This window comes from Toxotes jaculatrix, chromosome 20 (genome assembly GCF_017976425.1).
Source record: "Toxotes jaculatrix isolate fToxJac2 chromosome 20, fToxJac2.pri, whole genome shotgun sequence".
Lineage (NCBI taxonomy): Eukaryota > Metazoa > Chordata > Actinopteri > Toxotidae > Toxotes > Toxotes jaculatrix.
The window spans coordinates 5948302-5973345 of record NC_054413.1 but is presented as its reverse complement, the minus strand read 5'-3'; the positions used below and the strand labels follow the sequence as shown (position 1 = coordinate 5973345).

At 43.1% G+C, this 25044-nt stretch overlaps 2 protein-coding genes across 4 annotated transcripts; one reads left to right on the top strand and one right to left on the bottom strand.

Annotated features, from left to right (window-relative positions):
• The first annotated feature begins 378 nt into the window (after nt 1–378).
• Nucleotides 379–8291, top strand: emilin2b (elastin microfibril interfacer 2b). The gene is made up of 9 exons (XM_041065897.1): nt 379–503; nt 647–772; nt 1431–1612; nt 1761–3551; nt 6931–7140; nt 7227–7283; nt 7369–7419; nt 7501–7617; nt 7787–8291. The coding sequence occupies exons 1-9, from the start codon at nt 379–381 to the stop codon at nt 8140–8142; spliced, it is 3015 nt and encodes a 1004-aa protein (XP_040921831.1). The 3' UTR covers nt 8143–8291.
• Nucleotides 8292–8631: 340 nt separating this feature from the next.
• On the bottom strand, nt 8632–22032 carry LOC121200533 (phosphatidate phosphatase LPIN2-like). Of its 3 annotated transcripts, none has more exons than XM_041065899.1 (20): nt 21959–22032; nt 16723–16923; nt 15582–15677; nt 15190–15488; nt 15001–15117; nt 14724–14850; nt 14090–14567; nt 13436–13535; nt 13016–13203; nt 12792–12885; nt 12640–12709; nt 12452–12535; nt 12063–12142; nt 11411–11588; nt 11113–11261; nt 10810–10896; nt 10556–10708; nt 10132–10246; nt 9882–9985; nt 8632–9792 (listed from the first exon to the last, which is right to left on the bottom strand). In XM_041065899.1, exons 2-20 carry the CDS (start codon nt 16912–16914, stop codon nt 9648–9650), a joined length of 2856 nt encoding a protein of 951 aa, XP_040921833.1. In that variant the 5' UTR covers nt 16915–16923; nt 21959–22032; the 3' UTR covers nt 8632–9647. The 3 variants fall into 3 exon arrangements, with proteins under 3 accessions (XP_040921833.1, XP_040921832.1, XP_040921834.1); XM_041065898.1 differs by having other exon boundaries at nt 21963–22025; XM_041065900.1 differs by having other exon boundaries at nt 11411–11567; nt 21963–22025.
• Between the last annotated feature and the right edge of the window lie 3012 nt (nt 22033–25044).

Below are 25044 nucleotides of genomic sequence, written 5' to 3'. Positions count from 1 at the left end.
GCGCGCACCTTTTACGCACGGGATAATTATGGTGCCTTTTTGGATCCAAGACAATTATTATCTAGACGGGGGTGTCCGGAAATTATGTAGGTCGATGACATTGTGTTTTGGATGCCGAAAAAGAGCCGTGCTTGTGTGTGTGAGAGAGAGAGGGAGAGAGAGTTGAGAGCACGGAAAAAGGCGTCTGTCAGTATTGGGGGAGGGGGGCACCAACTCCAGAAACGTCACATCCAAGGACGCTGGAGGAGCTTGTTATAGAGTCTGCGCTCACCGCAGAGAGGGAATAACCCGCGGTGCCTTCACTGATCACTGAACCACAGACTTTAACTACTGATTATAATCTGAAAGGGTAGAGCAGAATTTGTGAATATTTTCACAATGAAGCGCGGACTGCCACTTATTCACTTGTTAATGACGTTTGGCCTCATCAATGGATCACCTTTCCAGTACAGCATGTTTCAGAACAACGCATATTCTGGCACCGAAACACGACAGAGAAATAAGTGAGTACTCTGAATATTTTATACTTTCATGCGTGCATGTTGATGAAATGCAGACTGATGTGTTTCGCTTACGCGTTCCGTCTTCCCTGCGTAAAAGTAAACATTATCTCTCTGTGAGATTAACCTGAGTGATTTTCCTGCAGAAACTGGTGCGCCTACGTAGTGCACAAGAACGTGAGCTGCGCCGTCGTGGGAGGCACGGAGAGTTTCGCGCAGCCAGAGGTTTTACCGTGTCCACCGGAGCTGCCAAACTGTGCGCAACAAGTGATGTAAGTTCCCAGAAGTCCTGCACACTGGGTGGAGGGTCGGTATTCGTTGCTTTTGCTAGTATTTCTAATAATGTGAAGCTATTTTGTTGTTATATAAACCAGCTTAGATTGATCGACTAGCTAATAAGACGTATAAATATACTGATTGTTCCCTTTAAGGCCAAAAGTAAAGTTTTCAGGATGAAGCCATTAACAAGTTGATGTATGTGCATGGACATGAGATAAATGGCTCTAAAATAGGGACTAATAAATATGAGATTTATATATGAGAATCTCAAAAACATGACTCATAAAGCAAAAAAGCCTGATTATTCAGGCATCTGTGGTAAATCTTCATGAATGGCTAACATGGATCGACTGTCTGTTTTGCTTCAGTGTGCATTGAGCAACAAGCACACTTCTGAGATGCAGTTAATCACTGGATGGTAGACAGTTGGGTCCAACAGTGTCCTCATGGTGGAAAGTCTGGAGCTGCTTCCTGCCAACTGCATGATTAATTAATTGCAAATGTGACTGTGGTTATCTAGTCTTATTTGTAAACAAGCAGACTTTGTAGATTGATGATTATATGTCCGAAAGGAAGAATTATTCAACTTTCACTATGCTGTGCCGTACCTGTGAATTTTTACAAACCAGAATCATGTGCTAATGCTTCCAGATATCGGACACACTTCAGGCCCACATATAAGATTGCATACAAAACTGTAACAGAGCTGGAGTGGAGGTGCTGCCCGGGGTACCAGGGCCACAACTGCAGGGAGGTGAAAGACCTAAAGCTAATCCAAGTAGAGCGTTTGCCTCATGCGCCCTCTGCCACTGGACATATTCCTGTCCCACAAGGTAAACAACATGATTATAACAAAGGAAATATAGAATGAAAATATGTCAAATAAAATTAGACAAATATGTCATGGCTGGATAAAGGCAAATCTAAAAGCATTCATATTCCAGTTTTCTAACCCTCTCTCTTTCTCATTTCTTGCGCTAGCTCCAGAACAGAGAACAGAGGGCCAGAGAAACCACCCATGGGCAGGAGAAGGGCAGTTTGGAGGTCAGACAGGTCACAGGCCACTAAGAGGTCACGGAGGCTCTCAAAGTGCACAACACCTGGAGGAGGAGGTGCAGCGACTGTCCCAGATGGTCCTTGACATGCAAGCAAGAATGACAGACATGACCTCCAATCTGAGACTGGATTTCCAGGAGGACGCCAGTAAAATGTTTGTTACGCTGCTGAATAATTTCAGACAGCCTGTCGGTGCACGAGGCGCAGAAACCGAAACCATTCAGGTGCAGGACTTTCCCTTTGACCATGAGACAACACCGATGGACGAAGTTATGAACAAGATCAGCCAGGTCACAGACGATCTAGAGTCCAAGACTAATACCCTGGATGAGCTGCTGAACCGTGTCAACCGTCATGATGGACAGATTCGTCTGCTAATGGAGGCTGCCCAGAATCCACTGTCCACGCCTTCTCCTGCTCCACCAACTGGTGATGCAGTCCTACTTGCCTATCTGGACAATAAGATCCGCGCTCTGAGAGAGGAGTTGATGGAGGGCATGGAAATCAAACTGGCAGACTTGAAGAACTCTTGCGATTATAAAATCTTGTCAGTTCAGGAGCAGTGTGAGGGACAAGAGGCCAATTACCTCAGCCTGGCCGAGCTCATGGACTCAAAGGAAACTGACCTCCGTAACGAGATCCAGGACCTGAAGACCAAGCTGGTTGATCCAGGAAAAGAAGGCACCCAGGTATCTGACTCTGTTCTCACTCGCATGGAAAACATGGAGATGCGTCTGAACTCATCTGAGAAGACTATGGCGAGGCAGTGCTTCTCTGTTGAGGAGAAACTGAAGAAAGAACGGGCAGAGGCCATCAAAGACCTGAGGAAGACCCTGGAGGACAAGCTGGCCTCCATGGAAGATAGACTCACCACTCTGTTGGCAGATACAAGCACCAACTCCCAATCTGGAGTTCAGCCAGAGAGTCCGGATGTGCTGCAGAAGGATGTTAACTCTCTAAAGGGATCTGTTGAAAGTTTGGAGGATAGACTCAATGTCTTGGACCAGCTGTGCTCAAAGGAGCACAAGTCTAATTCAACTGTTGTTGAAAACCTTCAGCAAGACTTCCAGACCTGCAAAACTGCTATTGGTGCTATGGAAACTAGTCTTAAAGCTCAGAAAGATGCCCTTGGAGCAATGGAGGGGCAACTCCTCAACTACAGCACTAGCATTGAGAATGTACACAGTGAGCTGACTTCCATGAAAGGCCGCAGGGGCAGGTTGGGGGACTCGCTATCAGATGTAGTCCACCGGCACTCTCAGACTTTGCAGAGCCTTAACTCTGCCTGGGGTCAAGTTAAGTCAGGGGCTGAGCAGGAGGCCAAGGACCTTTTGGAGCTCCACAGAAGGCAGCATCAGGAGCTGAGGCAGCAGCTGGATGAGCTGGGCAAGGAGGTGAGAGCCGAGGCCGACGAGTGCACGAAAAAAAACGAAGACGTCGGGAAGGAGATTGCCCACATGGACAGCCGCATTGTTAGTGTGGAGAATTTATGTGGTAAGCTGGATCCTATCTCCAGTAGCCTCCAGAGAATTAAAGAGGGACTGAATAAACACGTCACTGGGCTGTGGACTTGTGTCAACCAGCTGAATGGCACTGTTAGAGCTCATGCCCGAGACATTGGAGGACTGAAGGGAACTTGTCAGAACCTCCAGAACAACATCGCCAACGTAGCCACAGACCTTCAGGTGTTGACGGACAGCTATTCTGGGAAGACAGGTAAGCTGTCAGTGCTGTCTGTTCACTGCCTATTTTCTACTTGTGCTACTGTTATTATCCACAGAAGTTTCCATAGTAGAAACTTGAGATAGAAATCAAATCGCTGTAATATGTCGCAAACTTCTAGATCATTACATGGCCTGGAGCCCATTTGTGGATCCCAGGCTCACTGTGTTATTGGAGAGGTTTCAGTATTGGTGTGTTTCTTTCCCTGAGTGAGAGGAAGTTGGATTTTCATTTAACCTTGCTCTCAGTTAAAGGAGGCAGGGTTGATTAAAGACACATGCGTGATTTAATAGACCCCACTTGTGTTAAGCAATGCCTTGGCTCAAAGAAATATTGCTCACTTGGCTTTTTTGTGCATCCAAGTGTGTGATCTTGTGTGTGTTTGTACATAAACTTTGTATGTATACGTACAGTTTTTTGTGGCATATAATGCTATAAAGTCTGGACGTCAAGTGGAGCTCGTTGCCTGAGCTTAAACATGTGGATCTGTTGCTATTAGTTTATCATAAACGCTGGTTGTTATTGTAAGACTCAGCTTTGTTACTGTAAGCATATTTGAGAACATAGATTTCCATATCGGTGAATATGTTGCATACCTCTCGTATGAGTCTGTTCATTAATGACACCTACGAGACTGAGCTGGACTTCACTGGGTCTCATAGTTGTAAATGTGAACAAGAAGCACGCCCATAATGTTTACAAGCCAAGCGTCTTCCTCTGGGTCCATCTAGTTTTCAGTTACTGGTTTATGGGGCAGGTGATGCAGCATGCGATCCAGTCCAGAATCTCATGGGAGGTGAGCTGGAATAAAATTGTCCTGGGTCTTGTTCTGGTTCCAGTCCAAGTCAGACCAGAGGTTTTGCATCAAGAACTGTTCCAGTGTTACTTGTGATTCAACTGTGTAGTTCAGAGATGCCAGCCTACTCATTTCTGCCAAATACTGAATCTGTGTTGGCTGAGAAATGTTGCCACTCCCCCCCATGGTTTTTGTCATAATACAGCATTTAATTCATCATTCTGACATCGGAAAGTTCTGCAAATGGGAGCACACTTAATCATGATGTTAGGGCGCTGCTCTGTGCTTGACTTTCTGTTTGTCTTTGCATTGCCAGCTACCTCATCCTATTGTCTCCCTCCCTGCTTATCTGAAGAGAATGGAAAATGCTGCTCGGAGGGGTCCGTCGCAGAGAGATCTGCACACAGCTTATCACCGATCCTCATGTGCACCACTCACTTTATTTTAGAGCCAAGAGCTTCTTCTTTGTCTTTCGTCTTCAGCGCTGTCACATTTTTTACTCCCGTCTCTTCAGTCCCATCCGCAGTTTTCTCACATTTCCATCCTCCATGGCTGAGTTCCTTTTCTGTTGAAACAAACAGTTCGGACACTGAAAGCTGCACCAGGGTCCCAGAGGCCATTTTTCAGCGTTTCCCATGATGTCATTCCAGTTGTTAACCTTAAATGAGAGAGGGTCAGAAAAGGGGTGAAGAGATGGAGAGTGTCATTCTTGAAATGATTTTGTTGCTTTCAGTGCATACTAACCATGAAATCTTAATTTATGGTTAGCGTTAATCGTAATTTATTATGGCATGTTGACGCAACATTTAAGTACATAAGCCACTGAGATTTTGTTGGAAGACCCTTTCCCTCATTCAACAGTGGGCCACATATTTTTTGTGAATGTACATTTCAGCTGTGTTTATCTTCTTAAAGTCCAGAAAAATGAGCCTAAAAGCTCATTCTTGGAATTGGAAATAGTAGTTAGAAACAGGTACAACTTTAACAACAAGTGCCAAGTGTATCAAGTGTCCTCCTGGAGGATGATAAACATGAAAGGGATAAAAGATTTTTTTTGCAATCTGGAAACACACAATTCTTCTTTTTAAAAGGAGTGACAAGTTGCCTTCAACTGTCTTAAAACAGCATTACAGAGCTTTTATTTATGGGGATGTTCCGAGACAAGCAAGCAGAAAGCTTTCCTGCTTCTGCCAAAGCTCAGTGGGTAGGCTCTGGTGGGTCAATGACCTGCAAGAGATAAGGCAACTTGTATCGTGACACACTCTGGTTAGTGGTCAGCCATGATAACCCCATGAACCAAAAACAAGATGGGACGTGACAGAAAGCCCCCGAGAACTATAAAGTCCTCATTTGTCGGCTGCTGTAACTGTGTCTGCTCGTTTATTCTGACAGAGTAGGTGTTACTTTGTCTGACTTAAGATATTTAGCCGTCTTCTTTTTCTCTTGAGTTCTGCTTTGAGGTCTAAATTCTGAAGCTGGATTTATTGAAATCAGAGTCCAAGAGCCCAGTGTGTTTTGGCTAACAGTGACTCATAAAGTCACCACTCACCAAATTGCTCTGCAGTCATTATAATGTGGCATGTAATGCGGAAAACGGCCACTCTTGTGACACAAGGGTCTGTTGTATCCCTGGAGCTGGGGTTTTGTGGAGAGGGCTGGCTAACAACAAAGTGAGGGTTTCCCATGCTGCTTTGTTAGTGTGCAAATTTGTGGTCGCTCGCAGATCCAGCTGCATTTGTTTACAAGCTCGCCTCTTCCATCATGATAAACACTCTCACATCTATACATGCGTCCTCGCGCTCGCCTCTTTTATCCTTGTGGCCTTATGGTCTGAAATCAGTTTTGAATCTGTCCCATCAAAGCCCACTCACTGCAGCACATACCTCGCTTTATATGAGGAGTGACACAGCTAACAAATGCAGGCCAGTAAACCACATGCACATGTGTGTGTCATACACAGACTTACCCCCCTGTGCTGTTTTACGGTTACTCACCGGTCCCTCTCCACATGTTGTGTTTAACAGGCAGACTTCTCTGGCTTCCATACCAAATGACCCTTTTCCTCAGGGTGGGGGCAGGCTGTCTGATGATTGAACATGTGGCTGGGCCTTGGTATGCTGCTGGTATGCCTTTTATGTGCTGGTTTCCCCTTTTGGAACAGCAGAACTGGGGCCTGTTGTCTCCCTGTAGACCAAAGGTAACAGCAACTGTGTGCCCCCAGCAAGGAGGCTTGATTTGTTGATAAACCCCAGGGTTCGTCTCAACTGTGGTTCTCAGGAATGCAGCGGTGCATGCCGTATAGAGCTGATCGCCGTACGATGGGAGATGGGGCAGCGGCTCAGGGGCTAAAAAGCTCTTATTTTCATAAAAACGGACAGCTCTTTGCTTTTTCAGCTCATGACTTAAAGGTTTTTGCCTGGGTTTATGTGGGAGATATTTTTTAAAGAGTGATAGGGGTGAAGTGTCAGTGTCAGTATGAAACCAGGTGGTTTGTTAACACATCTGACCTCCAAACATCTGTCTCTGCCTGACCTGCAGCCTCAGCCCCATCGCTCACTCTGTGTCTGTCTTTTTCAGGTGTTCAGGTTGCAGTGGAGGACGCAGGACTTCCCAAGGGTTCAAGTAAGAGCCTCGCAGTGCCATTGGGCCCCATAGAGGCCTCTATCCCTCAGCCCCCTGTGATGGAGACCGGAGAGGCGGGTCCCCCCGGCAAGATGACCTCGTCCAAGTTGCCTAAGGGGACCAGCGGCAGCATGATGCCTGTTCAGGGCTTTGCTGGAGCTCCAGGTGAGTAACGCCCACATGTACATGCGCCCTGCCATGCATGTTTCCCGGCAATGTTTCATGTCTCATATTTTTGTTTTATTTCACAGCTTCTCCGGTCAAATCCACTGACTCCTCAGTAAAGACCAGCATGCCGCTCATCTCAGGTAAATACTCCTCTCATTTTGTTATTCTTCATCACAACAAAGCCTTTCAAGGGTGGATGAAACGTTTTTTTCTTTTGCTCAGCAGATGCGAACACAACTCAGGGACCGTCACTCCAGAAACCCTCCATGGATTTAGGTCAGAATTCATTGATTATTCAAGATCCTGCCCGTTACTGTCATGTTTGCTAATGAGTCATGTTTCCTTTCTTGCGTTCAGGTGAGAAGGTGTCGTTCTCAGCCGGTCTGACTCTTCCACCGTTCCAAGGGGAAGTTGGGATTATTCGATTCAACAAGGTGCTGATCAATGATGGAGGACACTACGACCCTCATACAGGTAATTATCACTACAGTCTCACTGGCCCAAGAGTGAAGCACAAATCTACAGTTTGTAACCGGGATTTTCAGCCTCCACTGTTATGAATTCAGTTAGATGTGTTGTGCTTAACACATTTCATTGCCGAATGGTCCTTAAACACTTAATCAGTGTTTCCCCATGTCCTCAGGGATCTTCACAGCTCCCACAGATGGCCGCTACCTGGTGAGCGCAGTGCTCGCAGCTGAGCGAGGTGAGAAGGTCGAAGCGGTCCTCTCAGTGTCCAACCGCAGCATCCAGAGGCTGGATTCAACAGGTTTCTTGTCTGGACCAGCAGCAGCAGCAGCAGCAGCAGCAGCAGCAGCGCCACATGGACTATGTAACTGCAGCAGTTCAACCTCACTGAGCCTGGTTCTCCCACTGACGCGAGGAGACCGAGCTGGACTCGTCCTGACGGCCGGAAAGCTCGCCATCCCAGCCTCCTCCTCTGAGATCCTGTCGTCTTTCAGCGCGGTGCTTCTTTACCCCAGCCCATCAAAACGGTAGCTACTGACACACTCAGAGACAACTGATACCTTATATATGCAGATTATGGTGTGCATTACTGTGGATACACTAAGGCTGATTGTGATGTTTTATTATGAGGAGGAGGGACAAATTTACCAACAACAAAAACAGGAGAAAATCCAGAGATTATTTTTATCATGAGTACTAATACAGTGTATTTATATCAGTGATTTTACTTTTTTTATTGTAAAGTTTTGTTTCCAACTTAGGTCTACCAAACAGATATTCTGCTTAAACATATAATTGTTGTTCACTGCAGTAATCTGAGTTTCGTACTTAATATTTAAAAACCTTGTACCTATCACCCAGTACTTACGGATGTTAATGAATCGTTAGTGCTAAAATTTAAATTCCAGTTGCTTTTATTTAAGCATCATCAGTCAGAGGACTTTGGATTGAACACTTTGTTAATACAATATATACCGTAAATATTCTATATATACAGATTATAAACACTCTAGGATCTACAAATGTTGACTCACTATAAAAATGACCTTACATAAGTCATGTTCGGAGATGACCTCTCTCACTGTCTAACAAATAGAAAGCTGATCAAACAGTTGTAATCACAACAACCTACACAAAACACCTGAAGCAGCAGCAAAAGTTCTTCATTGAAAAGTGAAATTTGACAACTAAGAAAATACAGTGTGTCCTCGTCACACAAAGTTTATCACTTTCATAGAAAGAATGCGTTTAAATTTTACTGACAGCTGTTACAGAGAAGGAAAATATTTTTTTTTTTTAAAAAGAGGCATAACATTAATAACACATAACATTAATAGTCTTTAGTCTCAAAATTCATCAAGGATTTCTACTTTCAGTCTAACTGAATCTAGATTTTGGAAAAATACTAGAAAAAAAAATACCAAAAAGCAGCAGTATCTACAGTTTAGAAAGTGTTTTTTTCTCCTAAATTATAGTAATGCAGTTATTATATATATGAACAAATGTTTTACATTTTTATCTTTAACATAACAGTGCAAAATCCTTAAGCTTTGGAGCAAATATATAAGATTTCTATACATTAAATAACACCGTTACAGAGCAAATAAGGCCTTAAAAGGGAAATACATAGTTTTTCCAAATTCACCATGTACTGTATGTTTCAGGCAGAACTTGTGCACTACAGTCAGTATTTTTACGCTTAAGGGATTTTGTGATGAAACAACTGATCTTTCATATGTCCCAAAATCTGACAAAGCCTTCAAACACACCTCTTTACTGTGTAGCTCAAGTAAAGAAAATACTCTCCATAACAGGAGTAAACCCTGAAAGAAATTACGTTTCACATAAAAACCTTAGAATATTTTAATATTCCAAACGTTTTCTCTAAACTGGAATGTGCCGAGGACGATATAAAACTAATATATCTACTGAATTTGTATCAGTATTAAGCCAGTGCATATAGACATGAAATAAATTACTGCTCTGAGTTAAGTTGATTTCAAGTAATTAATTTAAAACACTAATGTCAGTCTGAGTTAAAGCAGCTCCTCAAAACACACCTCAGCGATCGGCTGTCTCCAGTAGCAGAAGGAGCTGAACTCCGGGCAGCTGAAGGTGGCGTTGTGTTGTGAGCTTCGTAAAGGAAAAACATGCTCCACCAGCTCACTCAGTCGGCTATAACTGTAAATGTTATTGGAACAATAAACATGCGTGAGAGAGAAACAGTTGACATTCAAAAACAACAACTCCAGTGATGGTTCAGTACTTACGATGTTTTATTGCCTTTGGCTTGCTCGAGGATTAACTCCCCTTTGGGATTCACTGTGAATATCCGGCACACAGGCACACCCACTTGCTTGTAGGCAAAGACATCCTTGAGCACGGAGGGGAAAAAAAAAAAAAAAGACAATAGGGATCATTCTTGTCTAGCTGAACCTAAAATTATACCTCACTGTGGTCAGTAAATCCTTGATTTTTCATAAAATATAACCTGCGGTGAGGAAAAAAAGTTACACTTACACTTTCTCTGTTTCCAAAGGCAGCGTAGAAGGGATGTGTGTTTGGGAGGAACAGGTTCTTGATGTCTGTGAGGCATTCGATCTTGAACTTCTCAGGCTTTTTTTCTATGATCTCTCTAACAAGAGCATCACAAAGATACGATCACAGACTTGACCTCTGACCTCTGTTTGCCACCACTTTAAGAGTGCCTGTCATTTCTAACCATTTACAGTCAGTGAGTGAGCAAGTAAATCAAATGCTGCATTAAATTCTGAAGTTTAAGAAATATTGATGTGACAAGTAGTTCTGCTTTATTTGCTGGAAGAGCAGTATCTAAAAATACTACCGTTAGTTCCAGAGATAAATTTGTATTGTGTTTCATTCAAATGCTGACTGAAAAGAAAGGCGGGCCTCAGAATAAATGCTTAAGGAAAGACTTTCCTACCTGTGGAAGGCAGAAAAGAGGCTACTAGGGGACAGCATGAGGGGACCTTGAGGCAGGAGAGTCCCCCTGTCGTTCACCCAGTGCAGATATCCTCGCGTCATGTCAGCCATGCCGATCGCTCGGGCCGAACAGTACAGGAACTTGTAACCGTTTCTGAAGAAGGCAGATATTTACCGATAGATTAGATCCTTCACTTGTCATCACACTATCAGAACAGTGATTACGGAGAGCAGTGATTCAGTAATTAGTCTTACTCGTGCACTGAGTGGTAAAGCTTGGCGATTCCTTGATGTGTCCAGTCTTTACCGAGCTGAGGCAGAATCTGTCCAAACACATCTGATCTGTGGGAAGAAAATCATCCAGGTAGTAAATAATCCACGATCATGTCAAACGAGATTTTTTATATGAGAACCACTATAAAATCTAATTTTAAACAGAGTCTACAAGATTTCCAGTACGTCTCTATTAACAATGTTATCACTGCCAGAGAATAAACTAGAAATAAGGTAAAAATTAAATATACACATATATAAAAATATATTTAGACTTTCCCGTACTTGGTGATGGTGCCATCGATGTCAGAGATTATAACCTTGTCGTCCCAGTTCCACAGGTAGATGGTGCCCTCGCAGCGACACGTCCCCTGGTACTGGGTGGTTATGCTGAAGGTGACATCGTTAGGCCCCTCTCTCAGCTTCAGGCTGGCCTGTAAGAGACACGTAAAAAGACAAGTTTCATTCAAAAACGCATTTCTTGAAGGCAGCCTATGCGCTGCACAGTAACTCCTTTGTTCCAACCAATAGGGTAGTTTCTGTCTTCTGCCTAATTTTAGTCATGGTACCAGTTGTCACTTACTATCTGGTCAGAGGACAGGCGGAGGGATTTCCTGTAGGAGTGACAGGGTGCGGGTACCGGGCCTTCTGTCTGCACACGCTCAATAGGTGTCAGGGCGGGTGCAGCAGCGTTCAGCTCTTTGGTCTCGTCGTCGCTGGACCACTCTGCTGCTTTGTGCCTGCAAGAGAGAGAACGAAGTCTGGAGGAGGAAGACCAGGAAATAATATCAAGACCACAGCTAATGAGCATAATAATAGCATGGCAACGTACTGACATAAATCCATGTTTATACAAGATGACATGATTCAGTGTCAACAGAAAAACCCCTGCAGAATTATTTATAGTCACCAGGGGGCAGCAGATGCCTTCATCTGCCCATGTCTCTGTCTTTTTGAGTTTTAAATTTGCAATATGTTTTTGCTTTTCACCCTTCCTCCTACACTAAAACTGAAAGCGACCTTAAATATATTTTACACAGAGCTAAAACTAGAATCTCCAAATATGGTTCAAACAATATTTGAAGTGTTTGTCCTGAATTTTTGTGAAATAACAACACTGCTCGCTGACTAACATGCTAATCCAGCCTCTGTGGCACATGTTTACCCAACACTGATTGTGTCACTGTGTGTGACTGTAGCGTTGTGAGGAATCCAGGGCTTTGTTGCTGACTCACTGTGTTTCTGGGGCCTGGTGGAGGGCAGGGCTCTCTCTGGTCAGGGACTCCTGCCTCTCTAACTTGGTCTCGGATGATGACTGAGGAGGAGAAGAAGAAATATTATCGGGCTTTTATCACTTGACATAAATATACATCATTAAAATAAATGTGCAGTGAAACGCATGTTATAAAAGAGCTAATGTCTTTACATAATGATGCAAAACAGGGAGATGAAGGTGACTGAAGCATTTGGTCAACCTGTTCCTCATTTGTCTCTCATTTCCAATGCAAACTTACTCAAGCAGAATGTGATTCCCACTGATCTCCACAGTACAGTAAAACACACAGATGGAAGTGTGACTCATCATGTTACCTAAAGACTTTTGGCTGAGTCACATGTTCAGTACCTGCTTCACGCTGCTCTTTCTCCAGAACCACCAGCGTCCAGATTTTTTTGGCATTTTCTCCTTCACCCAGGCCTCCTCTGTAGCCTGCCATTCACATCAGTAAATTCATGTGCAAACAGACATAATGTGCAGTTGCAGTATAAGAAAGATCAAATCGCACACTGTTAACACATCAGACCAGAGGATACCTTTGGCAAGTTCTTCTGAAAAGCCTGCATACTGAGTATCAGCGGTGCTGCCAGTGTCCAGTTGTAATACCTGGGTGGGGGAAAAAAAGGGTTTTTTAGCTGCAATGTGCACATCATGCAACATGCACCCACTACAGAGCAGGAAAACTCACCTGTTTGCAATTCTAACCACCAAATTTGGATTGTCAATAATCGCTGGATTCTCTGCGAACTCGTTGTAGGTGATGATGTGCTCCATGAATTTTTCTGGAATAAATGGAACAACAAAGAAAAAAGTAAAATGTGTTGCAATGTGCTCACTGGAATTTTAAGACTGATATAACAGCATCATTGATGCTGCAATTAGTAAGAGGTGGTAATAGAGATGTTTAATTACCTTTGGAGATCTCGGAGTTCTCACCAACGCCTCCACACAGCGACAGCGTGACGTCGGGGAGGTCACCAGCAGAGTCAGACAGACACTCAGTACCACTGTCTGCTGCTGCGCTGCCCACTGACTGTGGTGACTGGGATCCAGAGCGCCGCCCCATCTCCACCCAGTGTTTCGGAACCTGCTCAGACTCACTGAAAACACAGAGAGTCCAGTTTTACACACTAAAATTACCATGTATAAACAGACACAGTCTTATTTCTTCTAAAAGTGCTGTGCTTCGTCTTACATCTAGGGCTGGGTCAGTGATTTAAATGGGCTCACTGAGTTGTGTCTTAGTTACCTATAACCAGGTAATCAGGGTTCTAAGTGCTTGGTCACGAGATAAGGGGTCTGAGGAGGTAATACGACTCCAGGGGTTTGTACCTTTTTGGGAAGTACCGAGCAACAACATCAGGTTCCAGTGCACTCAGATCATCCAGGTAAATATCTTCAGGTCCCTGATGCTGGCTCCTCTTCCTCACACCTTAATGAAAATAAAGACAACGTGTGTGTAGTACTCTACTGAGAAATCGCTGACTTCATTTCTTTTCACTTCCTTTGCTTTTGACTTCTGCATATGAATGCAGAACCACCCCAGACACTGAATATGAACTCAGGCCCAAACTGAAACCACATCCTTCCTGTTAACATCCACTTACATCAACACTGGCTACAGACTGCCTACATATAGAAAAAATCTGAGTTTCACTAGAGACCTTCCCGTGTCATTTAAGATGTAAAATAAGAATAATTCAACGACTGAAATTATAAAATGCTTTCATGGCCTCTTTGTTCATTGTGCTCATTCAGTAATAAAAGGTCATTCACTCTGAAGTTGGATGTTTTTTTAAAAACTGCAGTGCCCATACCCATTCATACAGCCCCTAAGAAAATCTTTTTTTGTAGAAACTAACAACCACTATCTACATCAGAAAATGCTTGGGAGCTTTCTAACCTAACCTTGCAGTAAAGAACACAATGTGCAGGAACTACACAACAGAGTGTTTTCAGACTGAGGGGTAAAGGAAGTAGTGCTACCTCTCCGTTCAGCGGGGGAGTCTGTGGGTGGTTTGGCGGAGGCCCCTGTGTCGGCACAGACAGCTGCAGAGTCTCCAGCCATGTTACTGCCTCCGCTGGCAGCAGAGCCGCTGGCCCTGCGGCTGGGTGGCGAAGACGTCCACCTGGGCTTACGCAGGATTTTTGGGTTAAGGTCTGAGTTTCTGGCACATGGCTCAGAAGTAAAACTGCTGCACGCTGAATTTGAAAGGTCCGGTTTGTGCTCAGTAATGTTTGTGTCATGTGACAGAGCTTCAGGGGGCTGTGGTTTACAGCTGCGCTGAACAGCTTTTATGGTCCGAGGCTCTGGTTTAACAATGCTGCAGATCGGATCTGTGTCCCTCTCTCCTTCCCTGGACTCTTCCTCCATCGCCTCTGAGCTTAAGATAACCCTGAAATGCGTGTTCTCTGAGGGAGTAATCGTCAACATCTTTGGCTCTGGTTTGTCCTTTTTGTTGACCTGGATACGAGACAGAACAGCACAAGCTTAAATATGCATTCATTGAATGAGGGAATGAACCAGACTTGCTATAAAACCCTACAAATCTCTGCTGCCTCCGTTGTCTCTAAGAACAAAGTTTAGGCTAGTTTCTACAAGACTGGATCTGAGCCATACCCTGGTAGATTCCGGAAACTCCCCCCATGTCCACTGCATGTGGGCCTCGGCCCTGAGCATGCTCTCTGCCGGCTTCACCATCAGCTCTGAGTCACTCTTGGGTGACATGGGCTCGGACATCTCCCTGCTGTAAGCAAACAACACATTTCCACTGAGTCAGCTGTAATGACCTTGTGGGAGTGATTTGTTTTACTCAACTGGAAATGATGTCTTATTGTTTCTCTCCGCTTGTATGAACTATGTAAATATTTGAAAGGACAGAGTGGGAGGGCCGTACGTAGTGCAGGGAGACCAGTCTCCGTCGGAGAAAGGGTAGCTGTCCCACTCGAGGGCGGTGAGGGGGGAGTGTTGCCTGTGGTCCATGTTGTTGTTCATCATGGAGAGTGAGGATGCCCTGAAGACGGGAAACAATGAAATCAGCAAACGGTTCACAGCAAACAACAACAAACTGAACACGTCCACTTACCGTCCATTGTGTGCATTGTGCTCCTCATCTGAACTGAGCTCACACAGCTCCAGCTCCCCGCCTGCAGGTGTGGCTGTTTGCTCCTCCTTGCGTGGCTCAGCTTTGTGCTTCCTCCTGCGTCTCTTCTTCTTCTTACCGGCTGAGTTAGAGCAGGGCTGGGTGCTTGCAGCAGCCGGGTCTTCTGCACTCAGAGGGGGACTGGTCTCTGCCACTGATCCCCCACACCTGGGCTCTCTACTCCTGAACAGAGCCTCTTCTGTGGGGATGGGCGAGGTCACCAGGTGGGCTGGGACGATTTCCTGTGTTGGGGAAAAGTGATTTTCTGCTAGTAAACAGCTTAAATTCAACATTAAATTCTCCTTCATTTTCCTCCCATACTGTACAAAACTCACATTGTGCTGCTCTGTCTCCTGGACAAAAAAGGCCTCTCCATTGTCTCCAAGCTTCATGTGTAGCTCCACAGGTTCCCCATTGATTTCTATATCAATCTGCAGAGTAAACAAAACACACATTTCTGTGTCACCATGTCCTCCAAAAGCACCATGTGCATGTCTACAACACGGCTCATGGATAAAAACTGTGCCACAGATTTACCCAAAGAATTAGAGTTAAGCCACAAAGAGCACAGTGAACAGCTTGTACAAAGGCTTGAATCTGTGAACTAAACAAACAGGGTTTCTCAGGAGGCAGAACTGGGCTGCATGGGTGGAATTAGGTTGTTAATAAAAGGTCAACAAACAGTATGTAATTCCACAGCAATGCTTCCTTTTTTCTTCTAACTACCAGACAGGTTGTGAAGTGAAACAAACTCAAGCTGTCTGCAAGATGCTGACATCTGATAGGAGGTTAAGATAAGCTTCAACTTTTCCCGGTTGGTTTCTCAACAGCGACAAACGATGCTTTGAAGCCACATGATTTACTGCATAGAATCACTGAAACCGTGACCCACAGACCATTTCCGGCACTGTCTGGCTCCCCTGCACGTCTGTAACAGATAAGACTCATCTGCAAGACACTTTTCTTGAACGGTATGAACCTTGACAAGCTGGGAATACTGTAAGAGGGTAAACTGAGCTTTAGTCTGTGCATCCTACCTTCGTCTTCAGCCAACAACTATACAGTGTCTATAAATAGAGAGAAAGGGCAATCTGTTCTTATGAGAGGCGATTGGATGGTAATGTTCAGAGAGCTTCAGAGGGAAGGGAGAGCTGCAGAGGGCAATTAAAGAAACAGAAAACATATTGCGCAGCTCCATTATAAGCCTCTGAAATCGACGGTTCAATCTGTGCTGTCATCCCACATTTTACTAAATATTTCTCTTTTTTGCAGGAGTAGTGCTGTATAACAATATGATGCCATTGCAATAAAATGAGGGGGGAGCTTTTTTTCTATGGTTGCCCAAGTGATCAGGCGGAAACACTGCCTTGAAGCAAGATATGGGACTGGAAAGCGGTGTCAAAAGTGTGATAATTACGTAAGTCGCTAACAAAAATAAAATGTGATCGTTTCCCTTCGAGTCATGTGTGCACTCACTACTTTCTCCCTGGAGCGCAGCACCCCGAGTTTCCCGAAGCGAACGTGGAAAGGGGAGCACTGGAACGTCCCGTCAGGCTGTCGGACCACGATCACGTCGATGCAGCCTGACAGAGTGGCCTGATTGATCCCCTTATACAGCTCCTTTACTGTCACCAGCACCTGGCCGGCCAGCTGCCCCACGTAGTTCATGGTGTCCACCTGTCAACAAAAACAGCCTTCATTAATTAACATAACATTAACAACAGCATTCAGCACTATGTACACGTTAGAAACTCTGAATTTATTACCTCCTAAAACATAACACGCTTGGATCACCAGCACAATAAAATAATGCAGAACTCTTTTGCATCTTAATAGGCCACTGTCCCTAGTATGTGCTCCTGTTGTTCAGAATAGTCTGCAAAGGAAATACAAGCTGGTCCCTAAACGCAGTGGCTCTGTCCCATTTTCTTCAAAGGAGTCCTGAGCTGATCGAGACTTAATCAGGCCCTGATGCGACAAGGCTGCTGCAGACCAGAGCAGAGCAGACAGTGTGCGTTTCTGTCTTCACAAAGAACACCAAAAAACTGATTACTGATTGCTGATAATATGTGTATCCTTCACTGTTTTATCACGTTTGACAGTTTTAGGGTAAAAACTTCAGCCTGTTGTCTAAAACGGGTTAAAATAATCACGTTATGGGACAGTTCTGACCCGGTTGACTTTTACTGCGGCAGCTTCAGTTTTCTACTTAACTTCGCTTCTGCATTTGTTTGTGCATATGATACTGAAACCAGCTGAAACGTGACAGATAAAACAGGCAGGTCTAGATTGATAAGGAGATAGTAAATGGAAAAGGTTAAAAGTAAACTGTTATTTGTTACCTCTCTTCTTTAAGCAACCATCAGTGTTTTATTTCAAAGAAGAAAACCTGTGCTGTAACTTCGGTTTTTAAAAAACACATTTTTCATAGTATGTTGCACCTTCCACTTTTTAAAATACAGGTTGTCCCTCGCAATGAAACATATATTGGGGTAAAATTGGGGCCAAGTAAAGGGAAGACAATGCAACATAACTACAGTATTTACCTCGAGTCTGTCCATTTAAAAACGGTTAAAATGCTCAGTCAATGCATCAGAAACCATAAAACATGTCTAGGAAAGTAGAGGCACAGACCAAATCATGGATTTGCACACAGAGCGATGAAAAGATAGAAGGTGAGACCTCATTCTGTCATGAGGATGAGCTGATATCCTCACCTCATTATCACTCTCCTTACTAGAAAGTCTCTCTCTCGTTCCAAAACGAAAAAGCACTGTAATGTGACCAGACAAAATAAAGCCCCTGTTAATATGAAAAATATAAAATATTTAGCTGAATGCCTGCAACCATTGTACTTTCATACACAGTGTAACTGTGACCAGTCAACAGTGATAAATCTGGCTGAACCTGATCCCTGTCCACCTTGTTCTCAGAGTTGTTTTCAGCATCCCTGTTGTACACAGGCTATCACATTACATTTCCATGATTAGAGTGTTTCATTCATCATTTTTCACCACACAATTTAATACAGAGCAGTTTAGAATCAGAAGACGATGAAGTTTGTTGTGTTTCGGTGTTTTCTCAACACAAAATCAAACTTGTGTTTGTACTATTTTATCATATGGAAACAATGGGCTATATTACTGCTCAGTGCTCTCTCTGCCTTTAATGCACCAGGTTTAATTTGCTCTTATCTACAGCACGTCAGCTCTGGGGTCAGGTGCGTGTCACTAGGTGCCCTCACCTTGGTTCGGCATCTGTCATTACTGCTGTGGACGACACCGGCACCATTTTCAGTGCAAGCTCCAAATATTTTTTAGATACATGATCACAACTGGACAACAACTTTGTGTGTGTCTGAGTTGCCTGAACAATAAGACTCCAGCAGTGTGTTTCAGTATTTAGGACAATGGTTGACACTAAATCAGAGCTGCACACCAGCTGGTTGGACTTTGATACCATTCAGTTTCTATGACTGCCAGATAAACCTTAATGTAATTAAAGGATGGCAGAGGGAAAATACTCTGCAAGAAACCCTCTGAGGAAAATAACTGACAAACAGCTATATATTACCTCAACAGAGTCTTAAGTAATAATAATATCACGTAAAGCAGGATTTGGCAATGGATCCCAGAGGTTTGTCTCTAACATTATTTCAGTTACAATTAGCAGATAAGGCCGGAGCTGAAACAGTCAACTAGTCAACAACATATTGGAAGCTATTTCGAAAATACGGGAGCATTTTCGTGTTCCAGCTGTTCTCATTTTTGAGGATTTGTCGCTTTCCTCTGTCATATATCAAAGTAAAATGAATATATATTTGTGTTTTGAACTTTTTTGGCTTTTCACTGCCTACACAGTTAGTCCATTAATGGAACAATAATCTGCAGATTAAGCAATAATCAAATAATCGTTACAGAAGTTCTATTAGAAACTTTTTATCTCCTGATTGTTAGAGAAGAACCCTGCACGTTTTAAATAAATTCCCACCAAATCTTCACGTCATACAACTTTTGTTTTGATGGAAAAGGCCAACATTAATTAGCCCTACTTCAAAACTCCAAAGCAACTCAACTCACCAGAGTCCAGGGGGACTTCAGGTGCAGCCGCTGGCCCTGCTGATCTAAAGGTAACCTCCCTGAGAGCTCCATGTCACTGCAACAGGCTTGAACGAGAAAACTGGGTCTGGTGAGACCTTCTCTGCTCAGGAACCCTGCTCCTGGTCTGTGCCATGCACCACAGCCGCTACAGCCTTTCTAACCCCTCAGGCTGAGCACAAACACTGCAAGGGAATATTACCCCCAGCCTGAGCCTTTACATAACCTCTCTCTCAGCACTGCCATCCTGTCCTCAAACAGTCTCTCTAAAGACGTCCAAACAACTTGAGCGAACACCTTAATCTATCAAGTATTTGTTCGAATAATAACTTTAACACTTAATCTACAAAAAATGAAAAATGATGCAGATCAACAGGTGCCACACTCCAAAGATAAATGCTAAGATTTAGCATGTGAGCAAGGCCACGCTAGCATACAACTGATGTTAGATTTTGATCAGATGTTTTTGTCGATTTAAATGGCCGTTCAGTGATAATAAGGTCACAAAGGTCACTGGAGGTTAATTAAAGAAAACAAATAAATAAAGTTACAGCAAGGATCCAGTATATTACAGTTCAAGTTGATAACAACAGTATATTGTCTGTTGTCTCTGTGTTCCTGCAGTGTGCTGCAGCGCTCCCCACACAGTGAACCACAGCACATTGTAAAGTGAAAGTGCAATGTTCAGTTAATGGACAAAGCAGAAGTGTCTAGATCACGGGCATCAGCTATGATAGCAGCGCTGCACAGCCAGGTCTCTCCAGTGAGCTGACTGCACACTGTCTGCATCTACACGCCACCAAATTTAGTAAGAGCTTCAACACCCACAGCACTTCATACAGACGCCTGTATGAAATACTCAAACAGTCGTACTATGATGTTCTGCACAGTTTGCCATGGTGAGCCTGAGAGTGTGGGGTTGAAATTTTGTTCACCCACACAAACCGAGAAACTAAATCTTAAAGCCAACATGGATGAGAGGTCAGAATGACAGAGAGTTTGACCATCCACAGTTCAACTGGGCTGCAACTAACAATTATCTCCATTATCGATCTGTCAATCATGTTTTCGATGAATCAGCAAATTGTTTGGTCAATAACATGTGACAAGAAATAGTGAAAGAGCCAGCTTTTGATAATCAATTAATCCGTTGCGTCATTTTCAGTTCTGAACAATACTTGGCTGTGCTTCTTCCTCATTCACAGAAATCTCACTGCACTGATGCAAGAGTTTAAAGCTCTACAGCTTCACATTAAAACAATGATCTAACGATCTCCATGGATACAGTGCAAATAGAAGAAGACTGACCAAGCTCCTAAAGCTCATAATTCAGGTCCTTTTTTGTGTTACATTAGTGCTTGATGATGAATCCAACACAACCTGTCCTCATCCACAACACCCTCTCTGAGTGGGATGAGGGGACCTTAAGAGGTGTTAATCCTGTTTACAGGATTAGGACAGATCTAGCTTTCCCTGTCTCGGCACGTTTCTCCCGCTCACTACGTCCAAGCGTCCAACGTGATTCTGTGTCAGCCAGCGTTGTTTTGACCAACGCTGCGTCACTGAGATTTTAATTTCAACCACCGGGCACAAATCAAGTATACAATGTTTTTAACTGAGATAACTAAATGTTGATAATCCAAACACATTCTGATTATTTTTTATTTGAATCAGCATCCATAAAGCCCATCAAACATTTTCAACAGTCCAACCCCCAGAAATATTCAGTTTACAGTGATACAAAGCAGAGACAAGCAGCAAATCACCACATCTGAAAGGCACTTTTCAGTCTTTTCTAAACAAGCAAATCATACAATTAATTAGTTATCAGAATAGTAGGTGATTCTTTTTATGTCAGTCGATTAACTGATCACTAAATGCAGCAACAGCCAAATCACCTAGTGACCTTGATGTAGCAACATGGTCTCTAGAGATAAAATATTATTTTGGATATTTCCACATTCACTGATCATTCAGGTATACTGCAGACTTTCAGGGGGAAAAGACAACAAACAGCAGTGTCACTGTTGCCTAAATCTCAGTAAATACTGACTCTCATATGCCAGCTGAGATATGATACAGTATATTGATTAATTCCTCACATCCAAGAGTATACTGTTACAGACCTGCACATTGTCAGCCCTTAAGCAAGAAAACCATTATGTAAACCAAAGTGTACATATGCACATGTAGATGATCTCAATGTGACATACACATGCAAGTTTGGACATTAAAAACTTCAGGTAGCCCAACCTGTGAGGCGTTCAAGGACACAAAACAGAGCACAAACAGAGAGGCTGGAATTTTTATAAACAGCGAAACAGTAGTAAACAGTCGGTTTCCTTTCATGAAAAGGCTCGTAGTGTCTTCTTGTCCGTGTTTATCGATAACATCCGCTATCGCAGCGCTTCAAATGCGATATTCAGTATCAAACAGGGCTCACGAGTTGCACGCAAGCCGCTAAATGACTGCTGAGAAAGATTTCAAGGACTCCGCTGCCGGTATTTCTACAGCACAGAGGAGCGATATAAACAAGCGCTAATACAAATTCTGCCTTATTATTAATTTTTTTTTATATAGAGAACTGTGCTAGGAGAGTAAGCGATTAAACGGACCTACCCGCTGGAGTAGAGGCTCACCGGCAGGTAGTCTCACCTCCGCTCCTGCACCGGTAGTCTGCAGTCTCCGCCGCCTCTGCGCTGAAGCCGCCGCACCACGTGACCCCGCGCAGCTCAGGCTGCACGTGATTACAGCGCAGGAGGACACGATTAGGTTAATTATTAAGGTTGTTTATCAGAGATGGGATGCTTTCCTGCTTTCAGCGTCGGATATGTGATAAATAATAGATAAAAAAAAGAAAAGATGATGAGTCAGATGTCTCTGACTCTTAGTGGAATTCACACGATTTCATGTAGTTAAATCAAGATTAATTAATCAAACTTGCTCGAAGAGCAAACAAGAACGTATTTTGTTTGTAGATACTGTTTTTATTTTTATTATAAATATCCAGATCCTACTCTAAAATCTATCAAAACTATAAATCCAATCTATGAAAATGAAAAGTGTAAATAAAGAGTATGCTTATTTATTAAAACGTCCCATTGTTTTTGCCCTGAAATAAAGTGTAGTCAGTTAATGTGATACTTTGCTGATCACAGTCAGGCAGGTTTGGCTGAATCTGAATCGTCAGCTGAAGGCACTGTGTCATCAGACTGACTGACTGTAAATGAAGTGTACCATCCACTGGCTGCGGAGGGGAAGAAGAAATTTTCATTTCCTCATAAAACACCAGCTGAGTCAGGTTTCTCGTGACCAGCTGTTCCACAGAGGGATTCCTTAGGCTGAAGGGCATGACATTAAAACATGTATTTTGCACATTGCTGAAGGATCTACACAGTAAGGTCTTATATTAATACATTGTTTTTGTTAATGTCCCAAAGGTGTCAGTAAAAAATAATTTGGATAAACTTTAAAACATCTAAATGAATAGATGTGTGTGTGTGTGTGAGAGAGTTTAAGGAGCAGCAGTTCTCCTTGCAGTACTATTGTCTTAACTGGATCTCTAAACCTTTTACACGTTGATCTGAATTAATTCTGCCCTGTTTCACCTCAAGAATTTCTGCTTTGTTTGCTTTGTTCTTCCCTCCAACAAGAGAGTATTGTGCCTCTTTAATCCTCTAAGCCTGTGTCACTCTGTATATTCTTAAATCTTCTGGCACTATATACCAACAAGTGTGGTGATAATTTACACTGATAAAATATCTCAGCAGCTTCTTTATTCAAACAAGTATGATGGAAAAAACTTTTCGATTGGATTTCAAAACAAGGCAAAACATCCGATCAAAAAGAGGCAAACAGTAGAAACGGTCTACTCTGTGTGGTTACTAAAACAGTAAAAGCAATATACTGATATTGATACTTGCTCCATCATAAATTCCATTAGTACAAATGTGGACTATTACTATCATTAATATTTGACAAGAGCAAATGCAAAATCTAAGTTATGATAACTGAAAACAATAAGAGCGCACATCAAACTTAGAGAGTATGTGAGTACTTAGTACTCTTCTAGATTTAATCAGTGTTTTCTGCCTGTGTTTCATTTGGTTTCTCAGCCTCTGGTTCAGGCTGCTCCACTGTGTCTGCAGGCTGCTCATGGGCTGAATCTGAATCTGAAGATTTGGGTTCTGCAGCAGCATCATGTATGGCTGTGGTCTCATTTTTCTGTCCCTCTGACTCCTTTTTGGCTCCCTCCTTTTCCACAGGAGGTGTTTTAGCTACAGATTCTGAAAGGGAATAATCATTTGTAAACATGTCATCTCAGTCATGGCAAAAAATTACACCAAAGTGTGATGTTTCAGGTGTACACATGCTTCACTTCAGCCCTCTCACCCTTTCGCCTCTGCGTTTTCGTTCCAGTGACTGTGGTTTTCATCTTCTCCTTCGGGGTGTTTGGGCCAAACACCACATTTCCTTCTGCATCAGTCCAATACGAGGTCACGCCCAGGTCTGGTGTCCCCTCTGTGACCTCCAGCTGAAAGGAGGCAAATGTGAGTTAGCAAAAAAAGAAAAAAAAAAACTTGCTTTGTAATCAAACTCACACCATCAGCCAAAGAATTATTTTCCACTACTTACCCAAGAAGAGGTCAGACCTATCACTGAGTGCCAAAGTAATCCAGTTGACGACAGTACAAACGAGAAAACTTGCGTAATATAATATGTATCACTTCATTTACTCATTCATTTCATGAACTTTATAAAATGTAAAGCCCTGTGAGACAAAAGTGTGATTTTAGCTTAAATAAATAATCATGACTTAAGTTATTGTGTGTTACAGTGTTTGCTATAACTGAAGGGTGGTTCCTGAGGACAGGACACCATGTATAAAGCATGCTCCTTATCCTGTATACAGTACAAATGAGTATCATTTTAGCCCAGTTACATGGTGCTAAGACCTAAAAATAATGTAAAGTGACCTTTCAAAGTAAAAGTCCTCAGCTACACAGCCTTACTGTTAAGAATTTGTAGTCTATAGACTGTGACTAGTAAAATGACTTCGACATGAGAAATCTGTGGAGTGCCCCTTTAACTCTTTGTGTGCTTAACAGTTTACAGCATACGTCATCTATCATTTCCATTCAGTTAAACTAAATAGAGACCTGGACCTGCAAATCCACATGCTCCCCAACAGCAGCAGCAGCAGCAGATGACTGAGCAGATTTTACTGTCTGTCTAAAGTGTGATAATCCTGCACAATTAAGTATATGAAGTAAATAATATGGACAAATCTTAATGAAAAGGTTGTGACTGTACCATTGGATGCTGGTCACTACAGACAACAAGGGGAAACAGCATTAGTTTTCTCTCAGTTACATTCAGGTGAGCTTGATTTTGTTGCTCTGTTAGTGATCGTCCTGACATGAATGACTCGTTATTTTTGTTTCCAAAGCCTCATCAATCAAGCGCATCTTAAGTAATAGTACTAAAACACATATTTGGATCAGGGTTGGATCACAGTACGAGGCGGGTTGTGTCCATGCTGGTGGTTGATCTCCGGGGTTTCCAAGTCTACAGAAATCGTGACTGGGAGTGAAAAAGGGGAAGAAGCAACTGAAACGAGAGAGTGAATAGTGAAAAGGTTCAGGGTGAAGGGCTCAAACCAAAGTGAGACAACTCAGAAAGGAGGAGGAGGAGGAGGAAG